This window comes from Ambystoma mexicanum, chromosome 10 (genome assembly GCF_040938575.1).
Source record: "Ambystoma mexicanum isolate Mex_15411 chromosome 10, UKY_AmexF1_1, whole genome shotgun sequence".
Classification (NCBI taxonomy): domain Eukaryota; kingdom Metazoa; phylum Chordata; class Amphibia; order Caudata; family Ambystomatidae; genus Ambystoma; species Ambystoma mexicanum.
Genome location: NC_090932.1, coordinates 541,295,927 through 541,319,806, shown reverse-complemented (window position 1 = coordinate 541,319,806; position 23,880 = coordinate 541,295,927). Strand labels below are relative to the sequence as shown.

General features: G+C 45.6%; 1 protein-coding gene across 3 annotated transcripts in view; it reads left to right on the top strand.

Moving 5' to 3' along the window:
• The window catches only part of STK25 (serine/threonine kinase 25), a 1,190,884-nt gene extending 1,169,260 nt beyond the window's left edge, over positions 1 to 21,624 (top strand). For 2 of the 3 annotated variants that reach the window (XM_069618115.1, XM_069618117.1), the window contains exon 11: positions 20,865 to 21,624. In XM_069618115.1, coding sequence (XP_069474216.1) covers positions 20,865 to 20,904 — 40 coding nt within the window. In that variant the 3' untranslated portion in view covers positions 20,905 to 21,624. Of the gene's footprint in view, positions 1 to 17,061; positions 17,145 to 20,864 lie in introns of all 3 variants that reach the window. The other variant, XM_069618114.1, reaches the window with a different exon arrangement.
• The last annotated feature ends 2,256 nt before the right edge of the window (positions 21,625 to 23,880 follow it).

The window sequence follows — 23,880 nt, the reverse complement described above, 5'->3', positions numbered from 1 at the left end:
CGCAGCCTAGCATCGGAGAGACCTGCTCCTGCAGTTCCTCGCCGGTCGGTGTCGGCTGAACCGCTGGCAAAGAAGTCACGGCCTACAGAAAAGAGTGGCCGTCCCTCTTCGGGGAAACACCTGACAAAAGGGGCTCCTTCATCGTCTAAACATGGTCAGTCTGACAAGTCCCAAAGGCCTGAGAAATCATCTTCTTCGAAAAAGGACAAAAAGCACTCTTCAAAACGCTCCTCTCCAAGGGACCATCATAGGTCTTCCTCGAGTAGAGAATCTTCGAAGCTGCTGCCAGCGCTGTCGGCGGGAGTCACGTCGATGGCTTCACTGCCGGCTACAGTGTCTGTCTCCACAGTGGTGTTGTCGGCTCCAGTGACTGCGATCGACGAGGGCCCGAGGTTTTCGTCATCGACGGTCAAAGTCCTACCAGTGAGTGGAGCTTGGCAGCCTTCGGCTTATGACGCCCTTCTGCCAGACACCTTATTACAGCAGGAGTCCGCCATTTCGGTGTCGTCGATGGAGGAGGAACGCAAGCCTGTGGTGAACCCAACAAGCTTCGGCTTACAGTGCGTTGGCCCTTCGGCGATGGCGGGAGTACAGAATGTTCCACCTGCGTCTCCTCTGCTGAAACCGCAGTCGGTGTTGTCTCTTCAGGTCCTATATCTACACTGCAATCCCTATTAAGTCAACTGGATTCAAGGTTGTCTCCCCTGGGTACGCCCCCGGTAACACCTATCGATGCAGCAAGGGCCCCTCCGCTTTCAGCGTTCACGGCTTTCTGGCTTTCTGGCCAATGAGCACAGAGCCCCCTTGTTCCCACCGGAGGAGGGTGAACTGCAGGACTCTGATTCCGACCAGGGTCCCAAGGACTCCATCTCTATCTCGTCGTCGCCATCAAGAGACCCGACATGGGAGTCTGATGTGGAAATAGAGGCTCCTAGGAGTCCGGCGCAACCGTCGCCCCCGGATGACATCGGGGCATTTCATGCCATGATGGCAAAAGCCTGTGTCGAGTTTGATCTGACCCCAGAGGAAGAACGGAAAGAATGTTTCCTATTTGACCACATGGGAAAGGGAAGGAAGGCGGTTTTCTCCGTTCCGATCCTGGACCATGTCTGGCAAGAAGGCCTACGCACCATGCGCCACCCATTTTCGGAACCTGCAGTTAAAGGCAGGTTAAAGAAAAATGTAAGGCCCCGGACTCTACGCCAAAGTGTTTGGTTGCACAACCCACCCCTGAATCAGTGGTGTCAGCAGCAGCTAGCAGGAAAGCCAGAACACAGCACAAATGCACTACACCTCCTGACAGCGACGCTAGAAGATAAGATGCCTTCGTAAATAAGGTTTTAACAGTGGGGGCGACGACAGTTAAAGCCACAAACTTGTTGGCGATTATGGCGCGCTACGACCGCGAAATGTGGCATCGGCTAGCCCCTCTGTTAGAACATCTACCCAAGGAACACCGAAAGGCAGCCATGTTGCTGGTGCGTGAAGGTGAGGAGGCGTCAAATCACAGCATTAACATTGCTGTAGATTCAGCGGAATCTGGTTTCAAGCAGATAAATAATGGGGTGGTACTAAGAAGGCAGGCCTGGCTAAAGTGCACAGACTTTAGGCCGGAGGTTCATTACAAGTTACTGGACATGCCCTGTGAAGGGGAACAATTTATTTGGGGAAAAAATAGATGAAGCCCTCAAGGACTCCGAAACGGCGTGGTCATTGGGAGCTTTGCAAAGCGGGCGGTCGTTTCATCGCTTTCGCCCCTTCCGTGGAGCTTCAGGAAACACACGGTTTGCTGCCTCCGGAGACGGAATTTCAATCGGTCTGGATACTCCTCACAAGGATGTAGACGAGCAGTACAGTCTACACGGAGAAACCGTGATTTACAGGCATCCAGAAAGAGAGGAGGACAGCCCTCTTCCGCCAAGGGTAAACAAACAAAGTCACAGCAATGACGGACTTCGAGGAAATGCGCTGGGGGGCAGAGTAGCCCTACACGTCTACGAATGGGACAAAATTACATCAGACCGTTGGGTATTGGACACAATGCGGTTGGGCCACTCTCTGGAATTCAAAGAACCACCGGTTCTCTTCCCTTCCGTGTATTCTGTGCAACATCATCTTCACATCTTACAGCAGGAGGTTGTACTTATGCTACAGAAAGGGGCTGTAGAATTGGTTCCAGTGGCGGAGAGAGGTCAGGGGGTTTACTCCCGTTACTTCGTGGTCAAGAAACCCAACGGCAAGTGGCGACCCATTCTGGACCTTCTGGCGCTGAACAAGACTCTGCAACGCCTGAAGTTCAAGATGCTCACACTTCAGGAAGTCATTTGGTCGGTACAGCCGGGGGAATTTCTGGCATCGTTGGATTTGCAGGACGCATATTTCCACATACCTATGCTTCGACAACACCGAAAATTCCTGCGATTTGTGGTGGGTCAAAATCATTACCAATTCTGAGTGCTCCAGTTCGGTCTAAAATCATCCCCCATGACATTTACGAAATGTTTAACGCCGGTGGCGGCGTGGCTCTGACGAGAAGGTCATCACGTCTACCCTTACCTGGACAACTGGCTGCTACGCGGCTCGTCTCCGGCAGCGACGCAGGCAAGTCTCAACGTTACCATGCGGCTGTTAGGACAACTAGGTTTCGCCGTCAACTTCCAAAAGTCATATCTGTCTCCCTCCCCGAGCTTGGTATTTTTGGGTGCAGAATTCCAAACTCAGTCAGGCCTGGTGAAGCCTTCCCTCGAGAGAGTGCAAAAACTCAAGCTGAAACGAGAGTGTCGGTCAGAAAGTACATGTCACTGTTGGGAGCCATGGCCTCATGTATTCCGTTAGTGAAGAACTGTCGTCTCTTCATGAGGCCAGTGCAAGAGTTTCTGGTAGACCGGTGGGCTCAAAGTCGCGGGTTATGGTCCGACAAGGTAGTGGTCAACAGCGACTTACAGGAAGCTCTTCGATGGTGGCAGCTCTTGGACAATCTGACTCGAGGAGCCGGAATTTCAAGCTACAATTGTGACGGATGCCTCTCGGACAGGGTGGGGAGCGCATCTGGGGACCTTCCAGGTTCAAGGTCTGTGGTCTCCAGTCAAATCGATTCTTCACATCAACGTGCTGGAACTGAGAGCGGGTTCATTGGGCTCTAGAAGTCATTTTTGCTGCGCATAGGCGGCTGTCTGGTGAGAGTGTTGACGGACAATACAACCACAATGTTTTACCTCAGGAAGCAGGGGGGCACCCATTCCAGGGTACTCTCGATAGAGGCTCAGGAACTATGGCATTGGGCCCTGGAGCAAAACATCAATATTGTGGCGTTTCATCTGCCAGGGGTGATGAACGTGCAGGTGGACTCTCTCAGCAGAGAAATGAACCAACTCCACGAGTGGCAGCTGAAGGAACAGCAGGTGTCGAGCATTTTCCGAAAATGGGGTCGTCCTTCATTGGATCTTTTCACCACTCGAGAGAACAGAAAGTGCAAGGAGTTTGCCAGCAGACGGCCTCAGCCAGGTTCGCTGGGGGATGCGTTCTCGTTCCAGTGGACGGGCAGGTTCGCATACGCATATCCCCCGTTTCCACTCATTCGGCGGATCCTCCAGTGGATTCAGAAATAGCCATGCAGTGTAATTCTGGTGGCCCCGTACTGGGCCAGCAGCGGTGGTTCTCAGACCTACTCCATCTATCCGTAGCAGAACCAGTACGGTTACAAGTGACGCCGGACCTTCTGTTTCAAGACAAGGGTGCAGTTTGGCACCACGACCCGGGCTCTCTCAGCCTGGAGGTGTGTTCCCTGACTTCTGAGTTTGGCCTACTGAACATTCCTAGTGACTGTCGCTGCATTTTGGAGGCAGCTAGAGCTCCGTCCACAAATGTTTCCTATGCATGCAAATGGAAATGGTTTGTGTGTGGTGTAAGGATCAGCCTGGGATGGACCCTTTAAGCATTTTATCTGAGCAAATTCTGCCCTACTTGTTGCATTTGGCAAAGAAAGGTTTGGCGTTCTCCTCCATAAAAGTACACCTGGCGGCCATTTCTAGATTCACTCGGAAAAGGCATGCTACCCCTCTGTTCAGTGATCGTCTGGTTAAACATTTTCTAAGAGGATTGTTTCTGACTTTTCCTCCAGCCAAGAAATTCTCTCCTGGTTGGAGCCTCAATCTGGTGCTGCCGGGTCTGATGAAAGCCCTGTTTGAACCTATGTCGTCGACGTCCCTGCAGTTCTTGTCGTGGAAAGTGGCGTTTTTAGTGGCCGTTACTTCGGCAAGACGAATATCTGAGTTGCAAACCCTAGTGATTGATCCTCCGTACTTATGTTTCTTCAAAGACAAGGTGGTGTTAACTACTAACCTGCACTTTATTCCAAAGGTGCCAACTACTTTTCATAAACTCTCTTCTTTTGTGATGCCATCATTCTTCGCTTCTGCTTCTCATTGGCGGAAAAGGCGCTTCATACACTGGATGTAAAAAGAGCATTGAAATTTTATCTGAGTCGTACTCAGGAGATCAGACGTTCAAGACAACCGTTTGTGGCTTATGGACCCTCAGTCAAGGGAAGAGCAATCTCCAAACCAGGACTGTCTCGCTGGGTATCATCGGCTATTTCCTTCTGTCACTTTAAGGCGGGAAAGCCTTTGGAGAGGCACCCGAAGGCGCACTCGACGAGATCCACTGCGTCGTCGGCGGCATTTATGGTCGGGGATTCCGCTGGTGGACATCTGCCAGGCGGTCTCCTGGTCGGTGCTGCATACATTTACTCTGCATTATTGCCTGGAACAGCAGCATGGTGCAGATGTACAGTCGGGACGTGCAGTCCTGCAATGCCTGTTTCAGTAAGGTAAGCCCCACAGCCTTGGGGTATCTGTTTCAATGTTACCACTGCTAATGTCGTCTTTGCTGTTGTTGTGTTGCGTTCCTAACGTATTGGTTTGCATTAAACGCCACCATTGATGATGACTACTGCTATGAAATCTATTCAAAGCATGTGAATCCATGAAAGATCCGATGCGGGAGAAGGGAGTAGTTTCTTACCTGTAACTCCATTTCTCCAGCATTGGTATCTTTCATGGATTCACATGCGGCCGCCGGCCTCCCCTGCATGCCAACCTAGTTGGTGCCTCTACTTTGGAGGTTAAAATCTGAGGAGAAGGGTCTGTTTATACCCTACATACTATTGGGTGGTACCTAAGCGCCCCAAAAGGACGTCGATAGGACACTAAAGTGTCGAAGTTTTCCAAGGGAAAACACTATTTTAAAAAGACAGAGGTTCCCAGCCTGACGACAGGGAATATTCAAAGCATGTGAATCCATGAAAGATACCAACGCTGGAGAAATGGAGATACAGGTAAGAAACTACTCCCATCCTTCGCCTCTGTGTCTTTCATAGAATCCTGGCTTTCTATTACGATGGTATTGAAAATCTGCATTCATCTTGAAGCATTTATGCTTACAATACAATAGCTTTTACACCAGTCTAAGATGGCGCTCCCATTGGGGATGATGGAACGGGTCACTGGTGACTTTATTCATCTGACCTTTTTGACCACATTCATGGTGTTTGGAGCTGGCATTTGTGTTTTAAAATTACGAGCAAGCAATGAGGAAATTCTTGCCAGATGTCCTGTGAGAGGATTGAGTGTGTGGTGGGGTAATCCCATATCACGGGTCATTTCATTGTTCAGCCTAGTATACTATTGTCCAGTTGTATTTTTAACTGGTATAGTTCTTGAACTTGAATAAAATATAAATTTTGTCAGTACTCTTTAAAATGAGTGCCCGGGTTTTTCTTTAAGGATTCACTCAAGCTCCCACATGTTGAGTGTCGTTTTGAATTCCTTTTTTTCTTGTTTCTATATGTGGGTGGATGCCTTTACCGGGGCACCCACTGCACATGTTTTAGGCTGTGTGCTTTTATAAGGCAATGTGTGTTGTGAGATATATGAATATTTCATTTGAGCCAAGTCACACATGCCCTCAATGCAAACTAGTAACCAGTTCAGAGCCACACCAGCAAAGCATTGTGGGTATGCAAATAAGCTAACACGCAAGCCTTTTGTTTCAAAAAATTGCCTTTGTCTTACTACAGGAACATTTCACTTTCACATTTTAGGTGAAAGGTTTTTCTTCAAGACTTTTTAAACCCACTGTAACTTTGCTGGTGTTGGAGATATTTATATATATATATACACATACACACCTCACACTCTTTGACTGAGCCAGCTGGCTTTCATAGTCTGGCCTCTCTTCCCATTGGATGGTGCTTATGGACCAGTGTTGGTTAAGCTGGACTGGTTTATGATTGGGCCCTATCTGAGGTTACATTAAACCCTGCCTCCATGTTGTATTCCAAAATGGCCTCTCACATTGTACGCTTCTTTCTCTCCCCTTCTGAGCCCTGCTGATATTGCCTTTTTTTTTGGACCGGGCTTCTCTTTTCCCAGCATGTCACTGAGAAGTCGGAAAAACCTTTGGTTAGCAAGGCAATCCCTTCGATGTGAAGGTAACTCTTCTATTGTGGGGAAATTGCAACTTTGTAACCACTGTAACATAGCTGAACAGTGTTTTGTCTTTTGTCTGGTAACGTTGATTTGGTTCATTTAAATGCCTGTGTGTCAAACGTCACTTTGCACCTGCAGGGCTTCTGCCATCTGCGCTGGCCTGTCTCATGCGAAAACATTGTTCCTGCTGCAGCAGTGCCGAAAAATTAATTCTTTCTGCCACGTAATGCAGAATGTTTCACTTTAAGGGAGAAAAGTAGAAAGCATTCATTCCTATGCTGGGTGTTTGTGTCTGGCTAGAAAGCTTCAATGGCTCTGAGTATTTAGAGGTATCTTCAAGGGTTTTGTACTCTGTCCATGGTGGCAATTTGTGTTTATGGACATGTCAGTAACTGCCCCCTGCCTTGGTGCAGGGATGCAGTTTCTCTAATCTGGGAATTCCATGTATTACCCCCACTCCCCCTCTCTGGGTCCAGCATCCACTACTGTGGGCCGCATGTATACCTGTAGTATAAATGAGGGGCAAGTGTTATAATTAATAAAATATTTATTGTTACACTTAGATATTAAGATATAGATATATAAAAGGGGATATGAGAGGAGTCTCTGAAGGAAGATGCTTCAGTCTCTCCAACTGTCTCTTCTCTCTGTTCTCCTCTCCACCTCCACATTCTCCTTCCAGAATCCATCCAGATTCCACACTCATGTAGCAGCAGATGTTACCATGCTACACATCCCTCTTCTTTCTAGACCAATCTTTACTCTCCATAGTCTGTTAAGTACATCAGTCTCTGGTACTTCCTTCCAAACCTTGACACTGACGCTTTCATCCCAGTTGGTACATATATGGGAGTAACTGGTAAGGAAAATTCCTGGTTCTCTGTACTTCCACCTCCATCACTTTTATCCACACACTCACCACCAACTCTACCATCCACCACCATGACTCTTTCCATATTCCATACTCTACCATCACTTGTTCTTACAGCATGTTTGAATAGTTCTATAACTTGTATCGGATCAGACCACCTAATCCCTCTCACTCTAAGGGCTTCCGGAAGCTTCACTCTCACAAAACAACCCACTTCCAGTTCCTCATTAACCCTAAATCTTTTCTTGTCATGCCATACTTTATTTCTATTTTGTTTCTGTCTAATCAGATCTACAGCATTATCAGTTACCACTCCCATATTGATCACTCCACCCATCCATCCAGGACATAACTTGGTAGTCGCTTTTCTTCCTCTACTCAATTCAAATGGTGAAACACCTGTGGAACTGTGTGGGGTAAACCTGTGCGCCATAATAACATTTCTGACTGACTCTTTCCAGTTCACACCATTGGCCCATGCCCATCTAATGGTATTTTTTAGAATCCTGTTGTATCTTTCTACTACTCCATTAGTTTGTGGGTGATACACCGCACTGGTTATATACTTAATAGATTTTTGTTTTAAATATTCTTCCATCTCTCTCGAAACAAATTGAGGACCATTGTCAGAAAGCATAACTCAAGGATATCCTTCCCGACCACATACCTCTTCCATGAAATTGATGATGTTTTTAGTTGTCACGCTAGGCATCATTTTCACTTCTGCCCACCTTGCAAGAATATCAATTATAACTACACAAAACGTCTGACTGCCTTCACTCCATATAGGACCCATTATATCAATCCCAACTTTCATCCACGGTCTGCTCGGCACATCAGTCATAACCATCGGATACTCACTCCCCACACAGCCTTTATCGGACTTATTACAAAGGATACAGTTTCTTATGATCCTCTCGATTTCAGCATCACATCCCGGCCACCAGTACGTATTTCTTATCCTGCACTTGGTTTTGGAAATGCCTTGGTGGCCTTCATGTCCTAGTTCAATAATTTTCTTCCTTACATTCACAGGTGGAATTAATCTGTCCCCTCTAAACAAATATCCACCTTGTACACTCAGCTCATCACTGACACTCCACAGTCCTTGCACATCTGCTTCCTTGATCTTATTGAGAGGAACATGTCTGTTGTTTATATTTTTTATCATAAACTGTAATTTTACATCCTTATTCATGCCTTCCAACCATTCTTCTTTAGCAATAGCTGAATCTTGTAGCATACATATCATTTCTTGTTGATTTTCTTCACTTTCATATTCATTTTCTTCTTGAGCATTTGTGAGCCTAGATAAACAATCTGCAGCATAATTCCTCACTCCTGGAATATACTTGACCACTACATTGAACTCCTGCATTCTATGAACCCATCTCCGTATCCTTGCAGATACTTTGTCCAGACCTTTGTTCGTGAATAGTTCCACAAGCGGTTTGTGATCTGTGTTTATCTCAAATTGTGTTCCCCAGACAAAACTACGAAATTTGTCCACAGCCCATACAATGGCTAAAGCCTCCTTCTCGATAGTTGCATAAAACTTATCTGCTCCTTTTAACAGCCGTGAAGTAAACGCAATTACCTTCTCCTCTCCATTATGTAGTTGCGCCAACACTGCACCCAGGCCCACATTACTGGCATCTGTAGTGATAACCGTTCGCTGTCCCCTTACAAAGTTCTTCAGCGCCGGTGCAGTTGTCAGAGCACTCTTTATGTAATTGAATTCCTTCTCGCAATTTTCATTCCATTCATATTTGACATTTATCCTAGTGAGATCCCTCAATTCAGCCGTGTGATCAGCAAACCTTCTAACGTACTTAGAATAGTATTCAGCCATTCCCAAGAATGTTCTCAATTCTTCTTTGTTGCTAGGTGTCGCCATATTATTGATCGCAAACATTAAATCCGGCTTGGGTGTAGTCCCTTGCTCTGATATAACATGGCCTAAGTATTCAATTTGTTTCCTATGGATCTTTGATTTCTCTTTACTCAATGTCATTCCCATTTTATATAACTTCCTTAATCCTCCATCCAGAATTTTAACATGCTCTGCTTGATCTTTGGCAAATATAAGAATATCATCTTGAAAGAAAATAATGTCCTCATCACCATCAAAAATTTGGTGCATGGTCTTCTGAAACACCGAAGCTGCTGATATAAGACCAAACGGCATTCTCTTATATTGATACAAACCCTCTGGGGTTATAAACGCTGTCAGATGCCTTGAGCCTTCGTGCAGACGAATCTGGTGATATGCTGAAGTAAGATCTAAGGTCGAAAACACTTTTGCTGACCCCATCGTTGATAACAGTTCTTGAATGTTGGGAAGTGGATGTCTCTCAGGGATGATGCACTTGTTCAGTTCTCTAAGGTCTATACACACTCTTACTTTTCCAGAGCTTTTCCTCACCACTACTAACGGTGATACCCACCCTGAAGCATCAATCTTTTTGATTATATCCTGTTCTTCCAGTTTCCTCAATTCCCTTTTTACCTCATCTCTCATTGCTAAAGGCACATTCCTCAGCTTCTGTGCGACTGGCTTACAATTCCTTTTGAGCTGTATTCTGTGCATAATCCCTTTTGCACAGCCTATTTCATCCTTGAACACTTCCTTCTTCACTTCTTCTGTAGACATCTCATTGGATTCAATCACATAGATGGACTGCTCAGCACTGGCATCCAATCTAACCTTTAGCCATGCTTGATGTGTCCAGCTAAGTAAAGGCATTGTTCCTTTTCTTGATACATAGGCTTTCCCTTTGGTAGTTCTATCCTTGAAGGCTAATTTTGCTTCAAACCATCCAATAATATCTATTTTCACGCCACCATAAGCACTTGGATTAATGTCTGATTCATTAAGCCATCTTGGACCAATTCTTCTCCATATCTTTTCAGGAAGCAACGTATATTTTGCTCCTGAATCCGTCATCATCCTCACTGGAGCATCATTTATCTTAATGATGGTTTTGGGGCTCTCCAGTTCCGTTCCATTCTCATTATCACTAACAGCAAAGACACATTCTTCCTCCTCATATTCCTCTGGACCTCCAATGCAATTCATGCTTCCTTTATCAACCCTACAGCATTTGGCCATATGGCCTCTTCCATTGCAGTTTTTGCATATAATGTGGATAGCCGGACACTCGGGACTGTTAGCCCAGTGCATGGGACTATCACACCTAAAGCATGTCCTAATCCTTCCTCTGCCTCTCTGGCTCATTTGAGGGCGTCTATTACTCATGACCTGTCCACTGTTGTATCCTCCATAACCACGTGTAACTCCTCTACTTTTTACATCATTACTGTATCTGTAAGTGCTTTGCATCTTGGGCTCCTCCTTCCATTTCATTCCAGCATTTTGGTTGTACCCATTGTCAACTTTTGTCATTTGAATTGCATTAATCGGATTTTCTGGCTTCAGAGTGGTATTCTTCACTCTATCCTCAAGCGTTTTGACATAATTCTCCATATGTTCAACCTCTTTGGCTGTACGCAGTACTACATCCAAATCAGGATCGTCTTCAGCCCAAAGTCTCTCTCTAATTCCCAATTATTGTATGTCCTTACTGCTCACTACTGTGTTGATACTGAGACAAGTAGGAGCAGATCACTCGATCCTCAGTCTAAATTAGCGCTGCCACCCTCTTAGCAGTTATAAATTAAATTCGTTCCATTTAATTCTTTCAGACGCTCAAAATCTATCCATGAAGTTTGGGCCTTGTTACTGCAATCACCATAGCTGCAACCGTTTTGTTTATGCAACTTAAAATGGCTGCCCGCACGCAACACACGTCACGATGTTGCGGGGCCTTTTCTTTAAAGCGGAAAGCTTTACACTGCGAGCTTGCGATCAGCTCGGGGAAGCTTTACACTGCGAGCTCGCGATCAGCTCGGGGCAGTGTTTATTTTCAATACGCTGCTAAAGACGCTCGCGCGTATCCCCAACTGCAATCGTGAGTTAAACTCAGTAAATATAACAAACACAGTGACTTGCTCGTTATGGATAGGCTTGCCCAATTCCTTAATTATGCATGGAGGGCTGGGGGCAGGGATCTTTCACGCTAACCTGCAGGCTTCAATTTCTTCTCTTCACTTCTCTTCACTACAACAGTTACTGTTTCACTTCCTCGTCGCCACATGTAGTATAAATGAGGGGCAAGTGTTATAATTAATAAAATATTTATTGTTACACTTAGATATTAAGATATAGATATATAAAAGGGGATATGAGAGGAGTCTCTGAAGGAAGATGCTTCAGTCTCTCCAACCGTCTCTTCTCTCTGTTCTCCTCTCCACCTCCACATTCTCCCTCCAGATTCCACACTCATTTAGCAGCAGATGTTACCATGCTACAATACCCTTTGATGCTCCCACTGTTGGTCCCCATGGTTAGGCAGGGAACTTCATCACACCAGTTAGCGCAGGTCTATATTCCACTATGCGCAGTTAACAAGGCAAGTCAAGTTTTCATAGCTCCAGTAAGGTCAGACTCCATGATATTCCACACAACAGCAATTGCTTCCATTATTCCCAGAGAAAAAACAGTGCCAGATTCCATCTTGCCTATTACTACAGTAAAGCCACATTCCAGTATGCCCAAGAAGCTTGGTAAAATGATATTTAATATTCCTAGTATGCATGGGTCTTGATTCCAGGATAGCCAGTTAACACACCAACAGATTATATCCCACTTAGCAGAGTAAGGACAGATTGAATTATGCCCAGTTAGCCATCTAAAGCCATATTCCACTCAATCTAGTTAACTCAATAAGGACGTATTTCATCATGCCCAGTTAGCCTAGTAAGGCTTCACGATTATTCCCAATTACCATAGTATGGCTAGCAGAATTTGCTAACAAAGTGTTTGTGCCTCTCGACTGACCACAAATCTCCTCATCCCTTCTGTCATTGATATCGGTCCTTGAAGGTGGGCAGTCCTGTTTAAGTGCAGAGAAACTGGAGGCTGTTCTTCTCAGTGACCACATAGCTCTCTTGCCTTACTGCCTTTGACATTAGAAGTGTGAAGGTGGGTTGGACTGGTGCAGTGCAGGGACACTGGTGCACAGTTTCCCTAACCTCCCCACACCTGCCTTCTTGCTAAGCTGCAGTTAACAGTGAGGTAAGAGAGAAAAATAGAGAGACAGGGAGAATGCTCTGATGTATAACCTAATTTCCGCTTTTTTCGCCAGGAGATAGCATCCATCAGTTTTTTTTTCCCCTTGCCACTGTGTGTGTACTTTCCCTATCCGCTGCATCTGTTTTTTGGCAGTCGAGTGAAAAAGAGGGTATGGACTCAGTGCCCCATTCAAACTGATTTGAGCTACAGAGGGGCATGGCATTTCTTGTCCTCCTTACCAAATAGACAATACATAACCGGCACTGTAGGTAGACAGAGTAAGACACAAAGTACCAATCTGGATGAATGCACACCAGGAAGGAAACTGTTCTGTCCTTAAAGAAATGCAAAAACCTCATTACAGCATGTTTGCCACATTATTGTCAACATTACAAAGGAGACCCTCAAGAACTAAGAGTGGGTAATTGACGTGGTAAAGAACTGCAAAGAAATAGATGGGACTTCAGCTTTGCTATGGTTCTAATGGAGTGAAACATTGCAGTTCTAAATTGTTTATCTTGGCATTCTTGTTTTTGATGCTTACTGGAGCTGAAATTAAAGTGATATACATTTAATAGTTGCCTTTGTTTCTTGCTTTAGAATCTATTAGTTGGGGGCGCTGTTGCACACGATAGCAATGGCCGCCTGATTGTAGAGCTCCCGCTCCACTTGGAAATCCTGCGCCTTATTATCTGTCCTAGAACTGCCTGCTGAGCTGAAAATATATGTACAGATAGCCCAACTACCCGAAGTGGGTCCTAGAAACTCCTGTGCCCCGGCGACTGGAGGCGCCGAAGTTACGGCTGTGTAAACATCAGCCGGCCCACGCGGCAGACGGGATCCGTCACTGAGCACCGAGGTAGACCACTCGAGAGCCGCGGTCACAGCTGGGCGGAAGGCCCCAGATGGGAGGAGCCTGAGGGTGCGGCCCGCGCCCAGCATCCAGCTCCGCGCTACATGACTGATGTGCTGAGTCGGCCTGGGAGGGCGAAGTAAGGCGATCCGACACGTCTCCGGAGGCGGCCTGGGCCCGTGGCGATCTTCGACTGCTGGGCTCGGGGGTGCCCCCCTCAGATCCATCTACGCCCTGTGATGCAAGGCGGGCGGAGAGGCCGCAACGGAATAATACGCGGTGCCCTGGGGACACACTGAAAACACCTTTGGCGCCAAGTAAGAGGGGACGGTGGCACGGCAAAGGGGGGAGAAGAGGCATAATACTGTCGGAGAGTGGCGGTGGGCTCTCGCCGAGGGACAGCTCCCAGTGGTCCGGAAAGCTTGATTTGTCAACGGGTGTAGTGGCAGGCAGACCCGGCGAAACACGTACTGCTCCTAAGTGTTTGGGGCGTGTGTTTGGGGCGTGTCCTCTGACAGGGGGGCAGCCCTCTTAGGAATGCAAATCCTGTTCGAATCTGCCCATAGCTTCCCTCCTCCTGAGGCAGCCCTGTGTGGGCCACAGTGGGTTCCCGCCACCATCAGTTGGCGCGGGCCGCCGAGCGCGCTGCAACACGCGGTACATGAGCTTGTGTGCGCACGCTGACAGTGCTCTTCCCTGAAGCGGACAAAACACTTAAATACACCCCGCTCCAAGGGACTTGCTGGTGGGGATATACTGGGCACACATAAGCCAACTGGCAGGCTGGGTTGGCTTAAGACTCCTGAACAATACTGTCCTATAAACTACCGCGAACGTGACAATCTTAAAGTATAATACGTGGTGCCCCGAAGAGTGCGCGCATATATCGCCTATATCCCCTGTACCCGATCCTGTCCCAAGGTTGTGACATAATACAAGAGGTAAAAGTGGACGATACGCAGAGGTGTGGCAAGCCGAATATTGAAGTGTTGCAGAAAATAAAGTGGAGGACATCTCGGCAGCATTATGGGGGAACCATCCAAAGCAGGTAAAGGCGCCAAAACTCCAGGGAACAAAAAGAAAGGCCCAATGGATGCCTACACTGGCAGCCAAAATCAAACCACTGTTGCGGACATTCACACTGACGCTAATGAGGCCCTCAATTCAGAGTCTGGCGATCACGACAAGTTAACAACAATAGTACAAAATGGATTTTGTTCTGTCAACATGAAGCTGGATGAAATTTTGTCCACCATAGGTTCTCTAAAAGCTAGAGTGGAGAAAGAAAGTGCACGTGTCACAGAAACTGAAAATAGAATAAGCACTATTGAAGGCAACATTGCACACCACAGCTGTGACATCACCCAGATTGAGGAGAATATGGCAAAATTACAAAATCAATGCAAGGACCTCGAATCGAGATCAAGGAGGAATAACATCCGTGTGGTGGGCGTGTCGGAATCCTTCGGGAAAGGTCAAATGGAAAAACAACTGGAGGCACTACTCAAATCCTTGATCAGGCCAGAGGCATTCTCTAAGCACTTTTTGGTCGAGAGAGCACATCGTACACTGGCCCCAACACCCAAACCAGGCGCACCACCGCGCACGATAATTGCACAACTCCTCAATTACAGGGATAGAGACACAATCCTACGAAAGGCGAGGGAGGCGGGAACACTCCAATACGAAGAAAGTCGCATACACATCTACCCAGACTTTTCCGCTGGGGTTCAGGCGAGCAGAAGATCCTACAAGCCAGTCAAGAGGCTCTTGAGAGAGCGCCAAATACCATATGCTTTGATGTTCCCAGCCAAGATGAGGATCCAACATTCAGGAAGGGCGTATTTTTTTGAGTCCCCGGCTGAAGCTACGCAATACATTGAAACCTCCATACCGCTGCCTCCCAGAGGGGGCAGACCGGCACAAAACAGGCCCAGACCGGCGGACTAAGAAACACTCAAAAGTCAAATATGTGTAAATGCTACTGTACACCGAAGGCTATAGTCAAGATGATTTAAAGGCCAATCGGCCCAGGCAGTGTGGTTAAGTGGAGGTCTGGGACCTAGTCGGCGGCCATGTGAAGCAACATGGCTACCCTTGGAATATTCCATGAGTTTGGTATGGTACATCGTCAAGTTGGGGGTGACGATGAGGGTGGTGGGGATGGAGGAGGATGTGGGATTGGGTGTTTTAGTTCTAAAATGGATTCATTGTGGTATAATATTGGAGTTTGTGCCCACTTGAAGACGTTATGTCCAGGTGGAAGGTTGACGGAGATAAACTGTTGTTTGAAAAGTAAAAATGTGGTTACATTGAGACCGGCACTGACCAAATTGCACGAATACTATAAACCTGATAAACGAGACAATGTCAAAGATATACTCACAATGCACTGGTGATGGGTTGAAGATCAAACTGTTAACATGGAACGTACGGGGGTTAAATAATCAGATGAAAGTCAAGAAAATTGGCAATTACATTGCCAGGCATAGTCCCCAAATACTAATGTTACAAGAAACTCACATAGTGAGAGCGAGCAACATGCATATACTGCCCAAGTGGGGTGCCCTAAGGTTTCACACAAACTACTCATCCCAGTCTAGAGGGGTTATTACCCTTATTCATCAAGGCTTGGGGTTCAAGTTGGGAGGCCACAAGGTTGATCCTCTGGGTAGATACGTTATAGTATGGGGGGAGGTCGCTGCCCAACAACTACTCCTGGTTAACACCTACGGACCTAATATAGATGACCCTGCTTTTTACATGGATATGTATCAGGTAATTGTCTCACTCGATGTATCAAATGTTCTTTGGGGAGGGGACTTCAATGTGGCCCTGGACCCAGTTCTTGACAGATACTCAAACTGTTAGAGCCCCTAGCAAAAAGTCCTAAACCTGGGTCATATTCTATCACAACTTCTATTGGTGGATGCTTGGCGGGGGATGCATCCTGGTAGTAGGAGGAACACATTTTATTCTTCAGTGCATGACTCTAAGTCCAGAATCGATTATTGCTTTTTCTCCTCTTCCATGGCGGCGGCATTGAAGGGGTGTGAGATTTTGCCCCGTACATTGTCGGATCATTCCCCAGTGCTGTTGGAACTATTGCTCCGGAATGTACCTGGACCTGCTAGAAGGTGGAGAATGCCAAGCGGCATGCTGGCTGACCCTGGGGTGGTGGAATCACTGCAAGTTGATATTGCAGAGTTTCTTTCTAATAATGTGGGATCGGTTGACAAGTACTCAACAGTATGGGAATCCTTCAAGGTCTGGATAAGGGGAGTATTGATATCCAGGTCTGTGGGCATGTTGAAGGGGGTGAGAACCGAGCTATCAGATATTGAGAATAAACTTGATACATTGGAGGAAGCATACACACGCACACAAGATAGAGGAATATTAGCTGACATACACACACCTTCAGGAATTCGACAAGCTGGCCAGCAGAGAGGTTCACTATGTGACTGCCCCCATACGAGCACGTAGATACGGGGAAGGAAATAAGGCAGGTAGAACACTGTCCAACTTACTTAAACACGATAAACAACCTACTCAGATCACAAGCATACATACGGCGCAGGGGAAGATACTCCTCAGGGATGAAGATATTCATGGGGAATTTGTTAATTTTTATAAAGAAATATATTCGAACAAAGATTAAAAAAAAATTGCTTGCAGAAATTAAGGCATATCTTGAGGCTCTCTCCCTCCCTAGACTCCCCGATGAAGATCGCCTGGCAATGGATCAACCGGTAACTCTGGAGGAGATCACAGAAGCAATCAAGGGACTGGCAACAGGTAGGGCACCAATGTCGGACGGGATAGGGACCGAATTCTACAAAGAGTTCCGCGAGGAACTCGTTCCGTTATTGATGCAGGTATGGGAGGAAGCCCTTGAGAGTAACATACTACCCCCAACTATGAGGGGGGCTGTGATAACTGTACTCCCGAAGCCTCGGCGACCACCACAGGATGTATTGTCTTATAGGCCTCTGTCACTTATAAATACCAATGCCAAGATATTCGCAAAAGTTTTGGCGAACCGGCTTCTGCCGGCAGTCCCTACCCTTGTCCATCCCGATCAGAACAGGTTTATCCCCACGAGATCCACGGCCTTGAATCTCCGAAGGCTCTTTGGCGTAATGACACAAATTATACCCTGGGAGAAGTGCGGTGGCCATATCCCTAGACGCTGAAAAAGCATTTGATTCTGTCTCATGGGTTTATCTTTTGGTGGTTCTGGAGGCATTCGGGGTGGGCCCCAACTTTGTAAGATACATAAGGCTGCTATACACGGAGCCTGGAGCTCGGGTGTTAACTAAGAGGGCCATCTCCGAAATGTTCCTGCTAGGTAGGGGGACTAGACAGGGGTGTCCAATTTTGCCCCTGCTGTTTGCATTGACCATTGAGCCAATGGCGGCCGCAGTTCGATTGAGACCTGCAGATAGAGGGATAAAGATGAAGGGGTCCACCCAGTTGATCTCACTGTATGCTGATGACACATTATTATATGTTCGAGAGCCTGAGATAAAAATAACACCCATTATGGAAGAGATGTAAGAATTTGCAAACTACTCTGTGTATACTATAAATAGGGCCACATCTGAAATATTCCTGCTCACACCGGCCACCAGATGTCCCGACATAACAGAGGGACTCAAATGGTCAGAGCACCACATCAGATACCTGGGAATTTTGGTCTCCAGAGATAAACTCACACTGTACTCCGACAACCATGAAAGCGCGCTACAAACTCTAAGCACAAACCTCCAGATGTGGGGACGCCTCCCAATCTCTCTAGCCGGTAGAGTCGCTATCCTTAAAATGGTGATCTTGCCCATATTGCTTTATTTTTTCGTTAACGTCCCCCATATGGCCAGACAGAACCTTCTTCGCCAAACTCCGATCCATGGTGGTGACATTTCTCTGGAACGGGAAGACAGCGAGGATAGGATGGGAAACAATGACGGAACCTTACTCCACAGGAGGTATAGCGGCCCCTGACTTTGAGCTTTATTATTATGTTGCCCAAGCACAGTTCAAAAAATACTGGTATAATGCTGCGAATAGTACACCCCACACATGGATAGAGGAATACACCACATACCCCACGAACATACAATCTGTCATTTTCAATGTACAGTACAAGGACACTTGTGAATACAATCCGGTGAGTTGTACAGTCAGGTCATGGGAGGCTACATGCAAAAGACTGAGACTGAAAACACCCTACAACCCGGAGATAACTCTGTGGAACTTCCCGGGCATACCCCCCATGCATGACACAAGCATACAGGAATCCTGGGACCCTAACAACAAAATGAATCTGGGAGATATGTTTGTTAATGGGAAATTTGTGGACTTTGTGCTATTGTTGAGGGCACTGGGAGATGGGCCACTTAAAACACTCCAATATTATCGTACGAGATCTGCATTTCAGAAAAAATGGCCGCTATTTCCAGATATACAGTTAGTGACCGCTAAAGACGGTCTGTGAATCTCTAGGCTGCACTCTGCGGCACAGGCCCACACCCCCACAGTGAACCAGGTCAAGGAGAAATGGGAAGTAGATTTGCAGATGCCCATTGAGGAGGAGAAATGGGCTAGATATTGTCTGCTGACCAAGAATGTGACACTTAACTCTGGGTTGAGGTTGATTCAATCTAAAATCCTGAATAGGCTATATTATACACCCGCCAGGGTCATAAAATTTGCACCAGATACCTCGGATACCTGCCCCAAATGCAACGCACCTCAGGCTGGTGCTTTTCATATGTATTGGGAATGTCCGGTCGTGGCGAGTTTCTGGAAGGCTGTGGCAGAATTGTTGGGGGAGATATCACAGGTTCCCCCTGAATTGACCCCCCAGAAATACTTGTTTGTCGACATTGCCAAACGTTCTGAGTAAATTAGAAGACTGTTTAATATCACTTGTGCTGTAGCAAATAAAATGTATCCTACAGAAATGGAAAAGCGCCACTCCACCCAGCATGAACCAATTCCTACAAGAACTGACACATGTCAATGAAGCAGAAGAACAGTTTGTTTCGACCCAACCTGCGACATGCAGACCCAAAGACATTTGGGGCCCTTTTAGAGTTTATTTGTGCAACATGATTGCTGATGATGACATGTCGATGTAACGTTGAATGTAGCAATATACTAAATAATGTACTCTTGTTGTATACATGAGATGAGTTGTGGAATGGTGGCATATATCTTTTTGTGACCGCTAATAAAAAGGGATTAAAAAAATAAATCTCGATTAGTTGCTTCCAGTATTTGTGATATGTTGAATATGCCTTGCATTTTACCGGACTCATTTTGCTTTTCTTCTTTTCAAATGTGCAGATAAGTTATCCAACTCACTATATCTCCCACCTGCCCCCTGCAAATGCCTTTAATTTAACAGGGAGGAACGATGCTGTTAACACAGTAGTAGATTCAGTGACAGGAAATAACTTCTTCACAAGGTGTCGTTTATTTACTGAACATGGGTATGGCACCTATTCAGCAGAAAGTGTTTCCAGGTGCCACAACACAAAAAAGGGTGTGGGGGGGCAGGGGCATATGAGAAAACAACAATAATTGTCCTATTAAGCCCTGTGACATTCGGATTGTGCAAGTGCAGTATCAAGAAGGGGAGGGGGCAGGTCAGGGAAGGATGGGAAGAGAGAAGAGGGAGATGTTCTGGAGGGAGGGCTAGTGCCAGGGGAAGCTAGGGATAAGGTAATAGTGCAGGGGTGGGTCCGGGGGGCAGCCTAGGAGGCTAATCGGGGAAGTATGCCCGAGGGAAAGTGCTGGTAAGAAGATGTGAGAAAGGGAGCATCTGACGAAGGAGGACTTGAAACTAGAGAGACTCAAAAGGGGCAAAGGCATCCAGTCGTAGTGGCAGAAGGAGACTAGCAGGGCAGGGGATAGGGAAGGAGGAGGAGAAAAGGAAAGTCTCGAGGAGTTCCGGTACTTAAAGAGAGCCGACTCAAGACAGAGGGGGCAGGGAGGCCATTCCAGCCGAAGAGAGAGATCTAACCACCAGGCTCCAGAAAGCCATGTGGATGATGCAGAGGGTCTTGAATTTGATCCTTGCAATCACCAGGAGCAAGTGGAGAGATTTAAGTGCTGGAGAGATGTGGTCCCTGGGCTTGAGGCCAAGGATAAGTCTTGCAGTCTTATTCTGGATTAGTTGAAGAGGGCGAAGTGAGGAGAGCGGCTGATTAAGGAAGAGGATGTTGAAACAGTCAAGACTTGAGAGAACCAGAGCTCTGGAGACATTGAGTTTCTGGAGGAAGGTGAGGGAAGTGAGAGTGCCTCTGAGCAGGTGAAGCTGTATATGTTCTGTAATGCCAACTGTCGGGCAAGAATAATGCTGATTAAGGCTTGCACACTGAGATTGTTCATTCTCATCTACTTTACAGGAGGGGCATGTACTTTACAGAAGGGACATGTGTATGTTGATGTGTCGATATAACAATTTGGAGTCATCCCATCTAATATTCTGTTTTTATTCGGCTTTTTCAGGTTTTCTTCCGTCACGAATAGTCTCACTTCAAACCGCTGAAGACTGTCTCACACTACATTCTGGAAAAAGCAGCAGAGAAGAGTGAGGCAGTATAGGCGGGTAGAGACTTTATATTTACTAAGAACACCCTCCATACCTTCACGTGACCCAAGGATGATCATTGCATTGTAGGTCCTAAATAATGTTTTTTTCTGCTCTAAGAGGAGCTGTGGGATAGAACTGAGCATGTTTACTGGTTTCAATAACAAGGAAGAGTGGAGGTAGCAGAATTAGCATTCACTTCAGAGAAGCTGTATCCACTGCACAGGAACATGGAAATTATGCAAATCACCAACTGAATAATTGTTTTATGAAGGTGGAGACTGAAGGAATTACTTCGTACTATCTTTTTTCTGAAAGTACACTTTAACTGAATTTGCCAACCAACAAGTGTGCTAGATTATAGGCCACCTTCCTCCTACAACCTGGTGCTAGAGTTGTGTTAAAACCTGATAAGAACTTACTTGTATGTGACAACCAAAGGAAGGTGGTGACCATTCTGCATTAATTCTCACCTGTCAGACTATTTCCTGAGTCGTCAAGAAATAACTAATCTCCCAGGAAGAAATCGCTCCTGTTCAGCAACTATTTCTCATTACAACCACATTCTACATGTATGGCGATTGTTCATGTCCATACAGTTGATTTTATGATTCTAAATGGATGATGCAAAAGGAGGAAACCAATCGACGTATAAATAAAGGTTTTTCTTACCTAGCACTTCACAAAATATTTTGTGTTTTACTTTTCAGCATGGTACCTTTTTGGTTTCTGTCTCAATTTGAAAAATAAATATGGGGTAAATCTAGTTCAAATTGCTACTAAACAAGTCTATCTCCAGAATGTATTTTGTTGTGAAAACTCAAGTCTACAATGGGTACTGAGCCTAGGTTTTTACTTTCTTAGTGGTTGCCCACATGTTCTCTGCTTTGCTCTGTGGTTGCGTTTTGCTAGCTTTGGACAAACACAAAAGACTTGCGTGACAATTCTGAATTGGATAACAGTAAATATGACTAGTCCGTTATGCAAAACTATTTAGTGCTATCCAAGTTATTTGTCCCACTGCCCAACCTGAATAACCTATCTGCAGTTTGCTTGTGGAACCCAACTCTTCGACTATGTACATGACAAAATCGACAAAAGAAAATCACGATATTGTGCAACCTCCAAATCTTATCCAAAGATACCTGGTCTAAAACCTATTTTTCCAGCTGCTAAATTTTGCAGTCTTTCCTAAATTCCTAACAAGAGCTTATCGATTCTAATGTAAGTGAGTTTACAGCAGGAAAAAAGATTTGCAGGTAATTGCTGCAGGACTGCTGAAAGTGGCACTCCGCAAGCTTTGAAAAAGCCAATAGCTTTTGCCTTCGTATATCATACAGTTTTGGAGGTGACTTGTGCACACACACATGCATACGCACAGGGCCATTTTAACAGTTTTGGGGGCCCGGGGCACAGACAGCCTTGGGGGCCCACCCCCGGCCCGGGGCACGGACAGCCTTGGGGGGGCCCCCCCACCACCCTGAAACCGATGTTGCCCCCCAAAACCCATGTCCTACTCCCACCCCCCTCCAAACCCATGTCGCCCCCGCGACACGACACCCATGCCCCCTCCATATCTCGAGTCTAATTCAACAGATACTCCTCTAATCTTTAAATGGATTATCTAGTTGTTAATAAAATATAAACATTATACATCTGTGATCTGTTTCCCCAATAGGATGCTATATTAAGGACATTTCACTTTGTTTTTGTTTCGAATAATATATTTTGTAAGAAAATAAAGGAAAAGGATTTTAAGCAAGCATTTATTAAACAAAATGAAAACCTACCAGTTCAACATGAACTTTTTTGCCTGTATGAATGTGTCCAAAGCACTTGGAAAAACATGAAATAAATAAGGCAGTACAGAAATGAGAAAAGCATGTAACAAAACATCAAAATTCACTTGGCATTTCAGTTCATGCCCGCACAGCAAACAAATTCAAGTAATCCTAGAAAGAATGAGATGACAGTGAGGATATGCTTTCTACACCACCCACATTAAACTATGTGTTTCCTTCTAGATTTGCGTATTGCAAAATCCTTAATTATGTCTGAAAATTCTATCTCTTGAACCATTTCAGATTCAATGCTTAACAGAGCCAAGGAATTCAGCCTGGCTTGAAGCATACGATTTCGAAGATCACTTTTTATCAACTTCAATTTTGAAAATGAACGCTCCCCACTGCAATTTGTCACCACCATAGACAGGAATATTCTTAATGCAATTTCTAGATTTGGAAATGCAGTGCCAAGCTTATCATTGTTTATTATCTTGTAAATACACGAAAGTGACATGGTTTCTTTCTTTTCAAATGTATAATACTTAAATTGTTGGCATTCAGAAATTAGGTTGGATTTCTCAAGATCTTGGTGGTAGTAAGAGGCCAGCTTTATACAATGTTCACTCATTTCTTTTCCATCCATGTCTCTCAGGTTCACGAGGAATCCAAATCTATTGCTGATATCTTTGTATGCGTCACCTCGTCTTGTTAACCCATTAATTATTGAGTCCATGATTGGCAAGTATGTTTCTATGTGAAACTTCTGCCGTCCTTGAAGGACTGTGTCACTAGCAGCTCCTTCAAAGCCAGTTAGACGAGAGCTTCGCTGTTTCACACGTTTACCTTGGTTACTGTAATCTGCCTCTGGTGCTTTTGCTTTTGCCTTGACTTCATATTCATTAAGTTTGTCTCTTATTTCTTGTACATACAACTTCAATGACTGGATGATATTAACTGCAACAGAGAGGTTGATATCTTCTTTCTGAACAGTTTTGCTTGTTTCATTGAAGCGTAACAGAATGTCATTCCAAACAATGGTTGGAAAATTGGTTTCCAGCTTCTCCATTTTTTTAAGAAGACTTAGTGCATCGTGTGAGGTGTCTTTTGTTTGTGTGTTATCACTACTCGGTGAATCAAGAGCAGCTTGAAT